Source organism: Pelobates fuscus, chromosome 2 (genome assembly GCF_036172605.1).
Source record: "Pelobates fuscus isolate aPelFus1 chromosome 2, aPelFus1.pri, whole genome shotgun sequence".
Classification (NCBI taxonomy): Eukaryota; Metazoa; Chordata; class Amphibia; order Anura; family Pelobatidae; genus Pelobates; species Pelobates fuscus.
This window is the reverse complement of record NC_086318.1, coordinates 413,718,994-413,735,523: the sequence shown is the minus strand read 5'-3', so window position 1 is coordinate 413,735,523 and position 16,530 is coordinate 413,718,994. Positions and strand designations below refer to the sequence as shown.

The 16,530-nt window shown below is 39.4% G+C and overlaps 1 protein-coding gene across 2 annotated transcripts in view; it reads right to left on the bottom strand.

Annotated features, from left to right (window-relative positions):
• Positions 1 to 16,530, bottom strand: part of SPTBN1 (spectrin beta, non-erythrocytic 1) — a 140,691-nt gene that overhangs the window by 44,631 nt on the left and 79,530 nt on the right. For both annotated transcript variants that reach the window (XM_063443971.1, XM_063443972.1), the window contains 6 exons: positions 11,720 to 11,871; positions 7,353 to 7,526; positions 6,489 to 6,580; positions 5,432 to 5,512; positions 4,084 to 4,199; positions 2,762 to 2,874 (listed from right to left, as the gene is read on the bottom strand). In XM_063443971.1, the coding sequence (XP_063300041.1) occupies positions 2,762 to 2,874; positions 4,084 to 4,199; positions 5,432 to 5,512; positions 6,489 to 6,580; positions 7,353 to 7,526; positions 11,720 to 11,871 (728 nt within the window). The remainder of the gene's footprint in view (positions 1 to 2,761; positions 2,875 to 4,083; positions 4,200 to 5,431; positions 5,513 to 6,488; positions 6,581 to 7,352; positions 7,527 to 11,719; positions 11,872 to 16,530) is intronic.

The following is a 16,530-nucleotide window of genomic DNA, read 5'->3' as shown; positions in this document are numbered from 1 at the left end:
AGAATCCACATACACACTCAACTACCCCTCCCTGATTCGACAGGCCCATACAGACCTACTCACCTGGACCACCATGCCAATCTCATGGATGGGCAGGATTGCCTCCATTAAAATGAATTTACTTCCCAGATTCTTGTATCTATTCCAAACCTTACCCATCCCGATATCCCGGAGCGACTTCAAGACTCTCCAAACCAAAATAGACAACTTCATTTGGTCTAACAAGCGACCCAGGATAAAAAGAACCACGATGTATAAAACCACGAAAACTGGGGGTCTGGGACTCCCCAATTTCTTAACTTACTTCCAAGCTGCACAAATATCACAAATACAACAACTACACGCACCCCCAGGTCTTAAACTGTGGGTAGACCTCGAGCACGACCTCATGGGAGGTGATCACCCCTCACTCCTCTTTTGGGTACCCAAACACTCCAGACCCGCCACTCCACAAACACCCCCAGCCCTACGCACCTCATTCCAGATATGGGACAAAATTATACAGCACTCCAGCCTTGTCAACTCCCCCTCCCCCTTGACCCCACTCCTAAGAAACAAACAGTTCCCTCCAGGAATGACCCCTCGAGATTTTGCACATTTTGAAGACAATGAACTCTACCGCTTCTTCCACTTCTTCCGATCCAACCAGATGCTCCACTTCCCGGACCTACCCAGAAACACACCGCTAAACACCTCAGACCACTTCAGATTTCTCCAGATCCGTAGCTTCCTACAGAATCCCCAACACTCCGCCACGGCAACCGCTACCCTGACCCTATTCGAACGAGAATGCATACGCACCCCGATACGCAAAGGGCAAATCTCCTCTATTTACACCCAACTTAACTCCTCCTCCTCAGCAGATGCACTAGCTTACACCAAAACATGGGAAAGGGACATTGGCCCCCCCAGCGACCCTTCGGACTGGTCTGATATCTGGGAAGCGACAGCATCCCTTACCATTTGCGTCAACCATAGGGAACAGGCCTACAAAACACTCCTCCGTTGGTACCTGACACCCCTGCGGATGAAGCAAATGAAATGCTCGACTACAGACGAATGTTGGAAGGGATGCGGAGCACAGGGTACCTATATCCATGCTTGGTGGCACTGCCCACGCATAGCGCAGATCTGGGTGGGGGTAGCGGACCTGGCATCAGCCCTCCTACATACAAAGATCCCTCTCGACCCGTGGATCTGGTTATTATCTAAACCCCACGCCCCCCTATTTAGGTCACAGAATAAACTGCTTGCCAAAATAGCTCTGGCCACGAGGCGCACTATAGCCGAACAATGGGGCAACAAAAACATACCCACCCTAGACACTGCACTCAAAAAAATAGAGGAAGCCAGGGAAATGGACAAGCTCTCAGCCTTACTCCATGACACAACCCACCACCACAACAAAGTTTGGGACCCCTGGGTCATATATAGGCTGACTCATCCCTGCCCATAAAGGCCGGCCACTCCAACACCCCACTCCCACTACCTGCTTCGAAGACCACTGCCCGGACCTACCCTAATTCCCAAACCTCTCACCACCCCGCACACACCCACTAGATCACCTCAGACCACTTCCCAGAGGTCTCCACCCACTTTGCCACCCTAACTTGGACTATCCCTCAACCCCGAATCACTCAACTAGGGTGGGCCCATGACACGGAACCTACCCGGGGAATAGATAAAATGACCTTGAATACACCTCAGTCCTCTACCCGCACAATCGCACTTAACCACACTACAACAACGCGACCCCGACAACTTCACCCACCCACCAAGGGGACCCCACAGGGAACCCACACCCCCATACCCCCTCCCCCCGGCTCTAATCATCAGGCCCACATCCTCCAAAATACATCCCTGGACCACTAACCACCAATGGCGCACACTAGCACGTGCGACCCACTCCCCGCTCGACATGGCCTAACTCCTAACAACGACGCACGAGCATAGTTCCTATAAGAACACTAAGATCTCATTTGAATCATAGAGATGTACCTCACCCCCCCCCCCCCCTCCACAAACCTAACCCATCTCAGTACCCCCCTGGAAATACACACCACAAGGCCGCATAGGGCTGTCAAAACTGAAACTCTACTACCTGGAACACCTACCGACCCATATCTGTGGGAACGGGTATGACGACTGACCGCAACAATTAGCATTTAAAGTAACGATAAACCAGCCTATGTGACCTCATTCCTGAGAAATATTGATTGATTCATTGTATTGAAAGACTCATATCTGTACCCCACCCCTCTTTTACATTCTGTATCCCTCACATACGTCTGAAAGACTTAAAACTCTGAAAATAAAGAATTTATAAAAAAAAAAAAAAAAAACAGTAGGCATAAGCTGTGTACGGATTGGTATTGTCAATGAAAGTTTACTTTTTTTTTCTTCATTTAGTTGTAAGTTATTTTCTGGAAGGCAAATGGGTTGTTACGCCTCACTTTAGGCCATATTGCTTTCTTGTAAATAAAATTGTATTAAAACATACAAAAGGTAATCATAATAACAACAAACATGTTCAACAAAAGTGCACTGCAAAGATCTAACGCTTTATCGTCTTTGATAACCCTCGACCAATCATGAATAAACCATACTGATTCTATCTTTGCATTGTTCATCCACTCCTGTGCCCCTGGCTGTTTAGAAGAATTTGTTATGATCAAACGGCGCAGAATATCTAAGACAGCAGCCGGTACACACATATTTATACATGTTCAGTAAAGGATTGACTGTTTGGTTGATTACTTACTTTTCCTATACGTTTGCCCTCAACAGCCAGTGCTTTCATCTTAGAGAAGTAATGGTAGTATGTTACAACGTATGTAATGATGGACTTCTCATCAGGATGGTCCACGCTAATATCTACAACGTAGAACGAGGACAAGCGTTAAAGGATTTACCGGTAAAACTCTGCCGATAAGTATTTCTTTATAAAACAAAGACCTGGATGTATTCAGGTGTCTTGCAAAGTCTACTCTCTAAAGAAAGAAAAAGGTCACATTTGCCCCCTATGCTCTCTGCTTTTCACTATCGTTCTTTTATTTCTTTCCCTGGTTTTATCTTCTATGTCTCCTCTTATGGCAGGGTCCCCTTGCAGTAATGTGCAACAGAATGAACCAGATGGCCAAGGTAGGATGCAACTTCGACATCTATACACCATGCTAGGGTGCAATGAAGTGCTGAAAGCCACCTGACAGCATTGTCAACTTTGCTGCTCTTAACATCGCGAGCTGCATGACAGAGTAACTTACATTTCTCAATCTGCCCATGACATGGAATGGTGACCTGGAAGGGTTTTGGCCCCCTCAAGCTTCCATCTTTTAAAAGGACATAGACGTCAAGGTCCAAACCATTGTGCTGCTTAAAGTTTTATTCCAACCACCATGACTACTTCTGTGATTCAGTGATTTGAAGGGGTCCTGGTCGTGGTAAGGGTCTGGTTGTGCATTGTTTCTGCTTGAAACCCAGCACATCCAGAGATATAATTACTTTTGTGCCTAGAGCTAGTTACACAGCCTGAAACTCTTTTCTTGGATGCCCAATATCAAACTTGTAAAAAATAAAATAAAATAAATGGCTCTCTCCACACTCCAGCCATAACTAGCTTACATTTAATGTATTAAACTTCTCGGTTCAGAGCATGCTTTGAGCCGGTAAAACTGTCAATCAAATGCTTCTTTACGAGAAGAATTTGTCTGAACCGTGATGACCGTGGTGATTTCTGAAGCAGTGTTGAGAGGATCACCGGGAGCTCCACGGCGCTGCATTTCAGGTACGTTTTAAAGTATTATTTCCCGTTTTAACGAGTGGAGGTGAGGGGGGGAGCTAGCTAGGATTGACCAATAGGGCATAATAATTTAAAATATAAATTAATAAAACATTTTATATACATTGCATGAATATTATTCTCATCCATTACTAAAAAAAAAAAATATATATATATATATATATATATATATATATATATATATATATATATATATTTATTTATATATTTATTTTTAAAACCACCCCAAAAAAAGAACCCTATGTATTTTCACCACTTGTGGGTTGTCGGAGCTATGTACTTACCTTCAGGGTCAAGAAGCTTAGTAAGGCCGAGATGCTGCTCTGCAAGGTTGAAGGCATTCTGCAGGTTGTAGTGTGCATTAGATTTCTTTAATTTATCAAAATCAATTAAGTCCGGCCTGTGTGAAAAGACAAAATGACAATGAGATGCGTCCATGTAGAGTGCGTTACACATTGCAGTACCAATTCCAGATCGTCACAAATATGGGAACTCATGGAACCCCTATTAATAAAGGAATCGATTGCACCTCGTGCAATATGGCTGCTGCAACGAATGAGACTAGGGCATGTCGGGGATTATGGGATACAGTGTACATTGCAGGAAAGATACTAAACTCCTATTTCATTTACCTCTAAGCCAATTGTATACAAGAACATTATAATTGGTAGAATCGATTAGTTAGTGAATTTAAATGTATGAAATACTAGCAATCTCTGAATCACAGAATGTGTATTCTGTAAAAAGTGCTACTGTGACGATTTTGCACTAGAGGTGCACGTTAATCAGTCTAGGGCTAGGCGAATAGGCCCATAGATCGAACGTTTCTAAACACTAGTTACATACCAGTTTAAGGCAGGTATATTTATATGCTAAGGATTTCCACAACCTATAGTCACCGTGATTACGAGGATTGAAATCTCTTTGGCAATAATATTGTAAATATTTAAAAATAATAAAATTATTCAGTCTAGTTTTAAAGATTTACAGTCTTATTCCCTAAAAACGCGAACTATGGTGAGTTCAAAGTCTCTTTCATGTTTTCGACTAAAATAGTGAATTGAATTCTCAGCCTGTTTGATTTTCAGCTTGGTTAATCTGGCCTAAACTTTGAAATTCACTCTGAATTCATGGTAATTCACATTTACGGAGTAACCGGGGTAATTTCAACAGTAAGATGTCAATATGACCTGGAACAGCAAACAGGATTCACACACACAGGTTTAAAAAACAAAAAAACAAAAACAAAGGAAGATCCTACTCCTGCAAAACGTATTTTTGGGATTCAAACTTAAATGGTCATATCAAAAATCTAAGGGAAAAAAAACTAAAAAAAAAAAAATGTATAGGCCCATTATCTCATCACGGGATGCACCTCATGAAAATAAATTGCATTTATCATTAATGGACAAATCAACCCAAGCTATACTGTGTTCATCATCAGACTGGTTGTATGCTACTCCTGTTAAAACCTGACTCACCCAGCAGCGGAATCGCCATATCCCTAATTAACTGCGTACTGTAAAATGGCAGCCTAAATCTCAGGCTCCCGTGTTATCCACAGACAATCAGACTTACTCTGCGGTTAATAAAAACTACAGAGATGAAACCAGCAAAATGAGGTCAACATACCTGTGTTTATGGATGAGTGCATTGAACGCCATACCGTCCCTCCAACTTGTGGTAAAGTTGTGGATATTCACATTGGGATAACTAGAGTAATACAAAAGAGAAACGTTAACACATTACAACGAACGTAATGATTGATACATTCAGTGACAAGGCTGACTCAGCGTATTCTTTTCACAGATTTAAACACGGTGAGACAGCTCCGTGTTTAGTGCTCCAGGGACACACATTCTATTCATTCTAATGTTGATAAAAGTAGCATTGAAATACAAATGAATAGTAAAAGCTATGTTTACCCTTCTAATATAAATTGGTCACATTATATATTGGGCATTCTTTTACGTAGAAGAAAAAAAAAAAATATATATATATATATATATATATATGTACCGTATTTACAAATTTTCAAGTATCCCTGAACGTCAATTAATATAAAAAGGTAATGTTTTGTCCTACAGGTATAGGACTCTTTTCCAAATTTTATTTTTAAACTGTAGCTTAATTTTTTTTGAATTTTTTTTTTTATACATATCAGTGCAAACCAGGAAAGTACCTAAAAACCTCCACAATCCATTAATAAAGTTGACATTTACGGAATTTTCCTATTTCTACGAGAGTCGGCGTGCAACATTGGATCAATCAATCTTAGCAGGCACTCAAAGGGTTACCGGAGGTGCAACCGCTTAAGGTATTTTTCACCACAGATGCCATTCCTCAGCCTTCCTGCAAATGCTTATGGTTCTGACTCACATTGTAAAAAGAATGAAGCAATATTTGCAGCGATTTATCCTATAGAGGATTAATGATTAAGACAACGCAAACGCAACATGATTTAGGTTTAAATAAAGGAACAGAATGTTACATGGCAGATTGGCCAAATCTTGTTTTATTCCCAGCATTTCACACGCTCCTAGTTCAATTAGCCAGGAATACCGTCATTTATATGCTGTGCACTAATCCAGTTAAGGAGGGACATGTTTGTAGACAGTACAATTGTTTTAGTGAAAATTGTGAACTCCGTAAGAAGATCTATTGCTTTAATCTTTTAATCCGTACTCACCCAGCTGTCTTCATCTGGCACCATAAAAGGAGGGCATCCTTTGCAGACTTCTTCTCTTTGTTGTCCTCCGTTTCAACACTAATATCTTGGATCTAAGGCAAAGAAATCCCATTCAGTCAAATGTAACCCCGGCGCGTATCCAGTCAAATACATATTTTATTTTTTTTCCCCCCTAAAGCTACTCAACTACTGAATGTAGGAAAGAACAAAATCCCAGGAAATACCGACAACTGGGAAAGTAAATATTCGGTATAGACTTGTGAGATAATCTTGGAAGTCCAGATGTTTGTGAATTAAATTTCCCATGACACTCAGATGGGAATTTCTGACCACGTGAAACACAAAATATACCGTAGCGAGATTAAAGATGGTCATTGCTACCTAGAACATGAAGGAGTATAACATGGAATGTGCATAGTAAGCATTGTGAGAAAGTTATCTCCCCAACATTTGAGGTTACAAAGTTAGCAATGTGGTATAAAGACTGTGTGGTAAGCCATGTATCTATGAGGGGGATGCTACAAGTACACCTGGTATCATAGTCAATAAAAAGCAATTCTATATATCAACATGGCTGTTCGGATTCCATGACTTCAGATTTTATTGATGGCAACAGACATGCTAGAAGTCAACTTTTGAAGAGGATATAATGTTGGAGAGTAAACATTCATAAATGCAAAGGCATCCAAAGGCTGTGGTTGGCCAATAAAGGAAAACCACAGAATGAGTAATGGAAAAAAAAAAAAAAAAAACACACTACAATCAGAAAAACTTGGATTGATTTTTTTTTATATATCTCCATTATTACCCAATGACAACATTCCATTAGAAATTAAATCTTGGTTATTTGACGTGAGACATTACCTGGAAGCGGAGGATGATCGTCCAGATAAGACCCAGGGTCAATCTGTGGTTTCCATCAACAATATCATGAGACCCCATGTTCTCCAGATGAACCCTCTGCTCTTTCAGGAACTGCAGGGCTTTGTCCACATTCTCTAAACAATGTATACGCATTCTTCCCTTGGTGGGTTTGGGCTGAAGTCAGAAGACACAAGGAAATGTTACTTATAGTAGGTGGAAAGAACAATGGACTTGACATCCTATAACAAACATCTTGAAAAATACCAAGCATAATTTATAGTCCACATGTGAAAAATAAAAACCTCAAACAAAAGAAATCATATATAACCCCCCCCCACCCCCCAAAAAAAAATGCATGTTAGGTTTTTGTTTTTTTAAACTTTACGGTTGTACATACATGAAAAAAGTTTACAAGTCACAGAACTAAGGAAGAGTGTTTTGGTCACAACAATTCCCAGAAATCAGGTTTCCCCAATTCTCCCATAATGCCATGAGAGGCATTCTTGGTTAAGTTATATAACAGAAGCCAGAAAGGAAGCATTTTAGAGTTGTAATAAATAAGCCTTAGTCTAGGATGAATGCCAGGCCTATTGCACAGGATACAAAGCCTTCTGTCAAACCAGATGACCCTGGTCTCATGACAAAGTCCCATGAACTGTGTCTCACTTTTCTAAAATATGTTAAAAAAAAAAAAAAAAATTATATAATTAAAAAAAAATAAAAAAGGAAGAAGAACAAGCCAAGACTTTTGATGCATTTCTCAGAAACTGTGTGGGGCACAATGTGGGGTACACCAAAAGGAGGTGAAGGGGGTGATAAAAGCCAGTGCTTTAAAATGCCCTCATTTAAATCTATATTTAGTCTGAGAATATAAACAACAACAAGTTAACTTCTTCATGGACTTAACGGACTGCACGGAATCTGATAATTGTAAGCGAGACAGCCAGGCTGGAAAAATAGCTAAATTTGATATTTTTGTCTCTCCAATTTGGCTATTTTTCAGCCCTAAATGTGAAATTTCTCAGTCAATTCCTGGTTTGTGAATAGCCGTATATGGGGTAATAATAGTGAAATGCTGATTTAAAATGACAAATGACAAATTTCCTTGTAGCAATAAAGTGCTTATTAAACAAATACCACAACTTTTTAACATGCATATCTGGACTTGTTATGAGAAAAAAAAAAAAAAGTTATAAAGAATGCATTGCATCATAGCGCTAAGAGGGAATTAAACCCTTTAGCATTTATTCACGAAGCAGGGAGCTGTGATGAATTCCAAAATTCAGGATCAAACATATCAAGCTTTAGATATATTTTTCCATGTCAGTTATTTTGGCCCACATTCTGAAATTCTCTACATTTGGACATTGAATGAATAAACCCCTTTGTTGTGTAAACACGTGAAATAAACTTGTTTATTACTTTTATAGTGCGTGGAGCTGCCAAAATAGAATGAAAGCAGTTTTTCAATAACTTTTTAGTTCACATATTTGTTGCTCCCAATAAAGATTATTTTTTTATGACAACATTTTCTGCAACTGACAGAGTGGCAGACAAGCCAGCTTTCATTTGTTAATGAAATCAAGAGAATTCCTTCAGATTGCCAAACGCGACTTTTTTCCCTAGTGATATTGATATTTGACTTGGTTTCTGCCAAAAAAAAAAAAAAATATCCAACCCCTTTCTAAAAATCATCTATAGAATCTGATAAAACAACCTATTTAGGCAGAGAATTCCACACTATTGTTCTTACTATGAAGAACCCTTTCCTCTGCTGTAAGGAAAAATGCCTTTTTTCCAATCTCTGTGGGTGACCCCTTGTCTGATGTATATTCCTGCTAATGAACAGGTTAGCACATAGCGGTGTGTACGGGCCCTGTATAGATTTGTATAGTGCTATCATATCCCCTCTGAGGTGCCTTTTTTCCCCTAAAGGAAACAACTCCAGTTTTTCTAGCCTTTCCTCATAACTAATGTTTTCCATCCCCCTTACTAGTTTTGTAGCTCGCCTCTGCACTTTTTCTAATTCTGCAATATCCTCCTTTAAAACTGCTCTAAACTGCACCATGCATTCAAGGTGGGAAAATTATATTACAAGACGTATTATTTTGTCACAGAACAGAAAAGGCGGAGGTGGGGTAGCCATTCTATACATAGGAAAATTGCGCGTTCGCACAAAACAGGCACAGGAAAGCAAATGCGTACATTTTTATGCATTAAACCCAATGTTTCTAAGCAGGTTACTATGGCAACAAAGGATTTGCACTCAAAGCAGTTGACCTGAAGATGTGCAAGCAAAGGCACGCAATACATTTATGCTCTCCAAACTGAAAAGAAGCTTGTGGGTTTGGAACCATTCGGGAGATTGAGGGTTCAGGAAAGCTGGAGTCAGGGAATCACATATTGCTGCATTGGAAGGGACCTGGATAAAAATCAAGAACAAAACAAACACAAAAAACACACACACAGGCCAGAAGGAAAACCCATAAAACTCTGTAAATCTCAAAGGAGTCGTACCCCAACTAGCCAAAAGTCCCCGTTAAGGAATGAAGCTTTTCTGTGGTATCACATAAACCGAGAACAGACACTGGACACCACATTAGATTTGATAACATTCGTGTAATGCTATAGTTGTAGGAGAAGAGAAACATGAGCTACTGCTTTAAAGATATACTGTACCAAAGGAGTAATGGATCCACTCACATTATGCTCCTTATTTCAGGGATAGCAACACACTAATATCAATTAGATTGCACAAGATGGTGGATTTGGTGTGTTTGGAGGTCAGAATTTCTATGCTTCATAAACAATCCTATTTATTTTTTTTAAATCTATTTCACATAAGCCTTTATTGCATTCTGGGATTGTAGGAGAGCATTTTAGAATACATTCTAAAATTATACTGTGTAAGAAACAAAGTTTAGGAAGTGTGAGTGTTGCTGGGGGTGCGGAGAGATGACTTGGTTGGAGCACCCATTAGGGTCTTTAAAAAAATCCAGGTGTGATTTTGACACGCTCACATTGTTAGCCCAGAGCTAGTATTGGCAGATATAACCCTTCCACTTACTTTTTTTTGTAACAGTGCCACATGAATAAACCATATTTGGAGTTAAATATACAGAATAGTTTCTGGGTTTGGGTGCAGGTTTAATGCCGCAAATAAAGGGTTAATTCAGCTTGGTGTGGGGTAAATACCGCAAGTGTAGGGTTTATGAATATAACTTTATATACCGTAATACTCGGAATTCACTAAAAAAAAAATTGCGTTACTCATAGAACATGTTAGGGGGTTGAGCATAGGGCAGGCTTTTGGGAAGGGCTTAGATTATTATAGGTCATTGGGGGAGAGTTATGAAAGTGTTTTGTTAAAAAAAAAAAAGGGGGGGGGACTTTAAGTACTAAATCACCATTGAGTTCTAGATTAGCCATCCCCAACCTTAAAAATACTAAATTAATATAGACCCCTATAGGACATATTGTTTCCACCATACTTGGCCTCATCGTTAAATAACGAACACAGCACTCTTCCAGAGAACAAAAATATCTGCAAAAAACATGCATCGAGCCTCAAAATCCTGCTGGTCCGTGTGTAATTACAGTTTATTTTCCAAATGTGTGTTCTAGTTACAAAGCGCTTAATATCCCCTGTAATCTTTTATATAAGCTGCAATTAATGTAAAGATAATTGCACGTGTACTTTTCTCATCTTTCTGTATAATGATGTTCATGTAGACTCCTGTTTAATTACGATCTTGTAATGAACCTTCAAACAGTTTCTTAGTCAGCAGCACATGTCTGAAGTAGTAATAGATGTAGGTAAGAGGGTGAAAGTGCCTCTATAGGTATGAGGAAATAGACTGATAAGAATCAAGTCTTTCACAATCTCTTTATGGCTTATGGTGATGAACCCATGGCAACCTATAAACAAATAAGTAGCTGTGCAATTCTCAGAAAGAGAAAAAATAAATTAGACCAATAGAATGTATTTTTTCCACTCCATAGACCAAGCTAAACAAAGCGTAAGACCGATACCCTGATTTTGGCTAAACGTTTCAGGGGATATTCTAAGCACCATAACCACTACCACTCAGGGCACTGGTTATGGTGCAAAGAGACTGTGCCTTTCCAACGTTTTGTCAAATTGCTTGGGAGTGCAAAAAGTCTCCCCCTATCACTAAGAGACCTTCTTCAACTTTGCCGCACGGATTCGTAGAATTTACACTGACTTTACCAATAAAAGTTATGTCCAACTTGTAAGGCAGAGATTGGCTAAGAATGTCGATTGTATCATAGTAAAGCCAAGGGTTCCTTCCTATTCATTGCTTTCCAATGACACATACATTTTATTGTATGGTTTTTATACTTACAAGTCTTTCCCCTGAAAGTACTTCCAGTAGTTTGATAAGCATTCGTCCATCTCGAAGGTCCATGTAGAGATCGGTAATTCTGCAGGACACACGGGCCAAATGTGAATTCACCCATTTTGTAAAGGTCTTCTTCTGCACAGCCTCACGCTCGTCTGTGAAGAAACAGATCGAAAAACTGATTAACTGCTTCACAACATCTGGACAACGTGCTTTAACATATTGAACTTTAATCACACAGAATTTGTATGGGGCCATGTTGACATGTATGGAGATGACACAGAAAAATATGATATAACTTCAGAGGTTAAACAATGGATCTCCAAAAACAAACATAGTATGGACAACACTGTCTCAGTGGTTTAGTACACAACAAAAAATTAATCGATTTCCTTTCTATTTCTAACAACTCGAATAGTGTGGTAGGGGGCTAGACCCATATCGCTCATTTGGACTACATATGGTTGCCCAAACGATATCCCAAGACAGGTTCGCTGGCAGAAACAAAGTCTGTTTGCATTGTGTGGTTTAGAAACCAACTGTTCAACAATTGTCTATCACAGCACCTATCATAGCATGTAGCCTCTGAAATATAATCACGTTTCACAACATTTCTGTAACACTTTCACAGTATTGGAGTATGTGCACTCCAGAAAATCCTTGGTTCACTGTTTAGGGTTACAACTAGGAAGAAAATCAAAGACTTACACTAAAAAGATTCACTATTGAACAATATGCCAGAAAGTACAATTTTAATTAAACCAGTTTTAAATCTCTAAAAGGTCTGCCATATAGGAACAATAGCATTCACACAATATATGGACGACTTAGACAACCTTGGATAGATATAGGCATTCTGTAGCACTGATTAACATATCCCACAAACCACACTTTATGAGCACACCGTGGGTTAATGTGAGTTTTAATTCAGTTGTCATGTCCACTGTCTACTTAGAAAGTAAAAGCTTAACTACAAGAAACAACAAAAACAGAATCCACCAATATCACCTACCATGTTAGCTTGCCTTTACCCAGGGACACTCCAGACCCTAAAGCACTTTAGCTTTCTGAAAAGCTGCGAAGTGTGCGAAGAGAGTGTGTCCTCTTTCGTTATATTGCAAAACATGCAAATTTCAACAGTAATTGACACCTTTATAAATTAACCTTATTACACTCACCCAGCTATTTAAGCAGACCACATGTCCTATTACTTCCTGGTTTGGTTCGCTTAGCAGAGCTAAACTCTAGAGACCGCAATTGCCCAGAGCACCTGTCTTGCAAAGACTTCTAATTGAGCTACATTAAAAAGTCTGATTGGACAGCCACAGAAAGCCTGGGCGGGGTTAGAAGGGGAGGGTTTGCAAAGGCCGCAGTCAAGAGCACTGCAGGTATTGCAAGCTGCTTTTAAATAAACCCCAATTGAAAAAGGAAAAAAACAAAAGCAGAATTAAATGCAGACAAGTTCATTTGCGGTATATCTACTAAACAGTGATTTTAGTTTGTATTTGGGCAGTGGAGTGTCCCTTTAACCCCTTAAGGACACATGACGTGTGTGACACGTCATGATTCCCTTTTATTCCAGATGTTTGGTCCTTAAGGGGTTAAGAGGAGCCTGGTATTTCATGCATCTGCAGGTTTGATAAAATTAATGAACTCTTTAGCATTCACGTCCTTTCACCAATGGTCTCATAATTGCAGATATTTGAAAATGAATTTCAAATTACTGACCAAATGTAAAAAGAATAATATTATTAAAGCGTCCACTGCTCACAGCACAGCAAGAGACACTGTTACCAGACCTAACTGCCTTGGAAATTTAACACACAGCTTATTCAGCACTTCTTGGAGGCTTTGAAGGTCCCACGGCAATTTTTGTTTACTTACACTAGAAACGTTCTATTCCTTGTGTTAGCATATGCATAGAACGTAGGATGGGAGCTGCCAATAGCTGGCTCCATTTCCATTCCTTGCCTTAAGCCTAAAAGATTCATTGAAGATATATCTTTGACATCAAGTTTCCGACAGGTAAAAATCAGAAGCGAGGATGGTTTTACGCTTTCTAAAAATATTTTCCCTGGGGGTAAGAATTGTAGACAATGGAGCAAAGCAAGTTTAGCAGGAAGCCGGAAGTAGCCCCACTGGCTACAGTGACAGTATGCACCGACATGCTACCCTGAAACAATTTTAGGAAGAGCGTTTTTCCTTGATGCAAGACAATGCAGTAGGTATGCATTCAGTCTGTAGTACAATTAACACTACAGACTAGACTGACAGCCAGACTTGACCCTTTAAGTACTGGAGGTGTGATACATATATTGCACAACAATGCATGGAACTCGAAGTGTTAAACCAGCTATTGGACGAACATTCATTTAAGGCATATTTGTGACATTCACTGCAACTACTTGTCTACGTAAAGGCTTATCTAATGCCTTAAAAAACATAACCATAAGGACGAATTGCTGCCAAATCTTAGCGCTTCTGCCAAATTCTAAATTTTTGAGCTTTATTATGGATTTTCTTACACTGCTTCTAAAAAAAAAAAAAAAAGACAACTTTCTATGCCAGTAAAACGGATTTCCAGCATAGATTTTATATTGATATGGCCACATATTTTTATATTGATATGGGTACATAATAAACAATAGATCACGCTTTCGCTCAGACTAACGCTGCCAGACTGTGTATATTGGTCATAACGCTGACGTTTACAAAAGAACAAGTTATGTTGTTGAGAACAGAACTGCGTGGGCAGGAGTGCTTCTCTTGGCTCTCAAAGTACAAAGATACGACTTGACATCATTGTCAACAATATAAGTAGAGGAGCTGGCTTATTTGTTGACATTCTCATAAGGAAGAATTAACGAGTTCTTCTGATGACAGATTTGAACACCAAAAAAAAAAAAAATACAAAAATTTTAAAAGCTAACCATTCATCTACAAAACAAGATCACACTAATAGACATGGAGACTTTCTGCCTAGCTCAGCAATATTAGGCCAACATTTTGTAAGTCTGTTGTCAAATCATCACACAAATTACACAAGATGTATTCGTACTAAGGCACACACGGATTGTTTGGGTAAGGTACAGACTGATGCATTATGGGATGTTGGGAAGAAGAGCAAAGATTATTTGAAAGTTACATGAAGACTTCTAAGGCAGCAGTGCTCCATGCTAACAAACATCTCCATCCAACAATATTTACTGCACGCTTTGAAAAATTCCAGCGGAGTCAGGAAAGGTTTGCTCAAGTAGTATTCTGCGACCATGCCCAGTTTCATTTTCATATTGCAGTGTCAGCGTAGGTGATTAACTGCACGGCTGATTTAGAACACAGGTGCACAAATCCGTTACGACTTCCTTTGAGAGACCTCCCCGGCAGAGAAACAGAAATGAAACTAGGAATTCACTTAAAGGGACAGAAACGGGCAAAAATAGTGACGGTGAACCATTGAGATAATTTGTGCCAATTTTGAACACTTCAAATGACATTAATTTACAAAGCGGAGAACCAAGGCTTGTATAAATTAATTGCAACGGTAGCATAGTTCAGATCAGTTAATAGAGCCAAGTTTGCTTGTCCAACCTGATAAATTACTTGCCCCATAAACAACTGCAGGACACAGGCTTATGGGATTGGATCAGAACCTCTAGAGCCAAATTAAAGGCTCCTGAATGGTGAAGGTGGTCATGGCAGCTTCTAGATCTATTCAAGTAGACATGTTTTGCCTACATAATGCGTTACACTATAGGGGGGCATTTTACAGCACTGTTTCCCTTTAACTAAAGCCAACTGTATCCTCCCAGCACTGGAGGATGTCTATCCCATCAGAGATATAAACCAAGTTTAAAATGCAACTATTGTTTTTCAGAGATGTTTGAAGGAAGCAATTACGCTTCGCATTCTTCATTTCCTGCCGACTTACAGGAGTTTCCGTCTCAGGAAGCACGAGTTCAAAAGGAAAATCTCCCCTTTTCCTGAGAAAGCAACATGCTTTCATATAGGATAAACTCGGTAATTTCCTCTAAAAGAAATATCCAGAAGGTAATAGCCGCTGTTAATACGAAGACGCAAGTCAGGATGGTTTGATCAAGTGGAGTGCTTCAAGATATTTCACTCTAAAATTTTAAAGCATTTTAGGGAATCGTTGAGCGTGGTTTCCACGGTGATTGCATCTCTGAAAAGGACACCTCAGCCCGTCCATAGCAATATTAACCATTTGGTCCCTAGGGATTTATTATAGCACAAACATTTTCAACAGCATTTTACAATTATAGAATAAGGATATTTGGCAATAGGCTTGTAACATGTGACATTCTATGTCAGGGCTGCCCAACAGGTGGATCCCCAGATGTAGAACTTCAACTCAAATGATGTTTTGTCATTCTAAATGCAGTCTAAAGGCATGCAAAGCATCATTGGAGCTGTAGTTCTACAACATCTGGAGATCTACATCTTCCACACACTGAATGAACCTCTTCCACACACTGCAAAAATATATCTTTTTTTTGTAAAGTTGACATTGATTAAAGGGTTACTCCAATCATCATAACCCCTTCAGCGATTTAATGTGGTCATGGTGCCTGGAGTCTATACGTGCAGCATTTTTCTTCGACGTGTTGTCAAACTACAAGCAAGCAGTGATTTAAACAACTATTCAGCCAGCACATTTTACTAAACCTTTTCACTACAATTTGTGAAGACTGAAAGAAAACGAAAAAACAAACAAACAGAGGAATATAAAAACAATAGATGATAGATATTCACCAGCTCTCACTAAATATGGCTGAAAGCACTCTATCAATTAACAT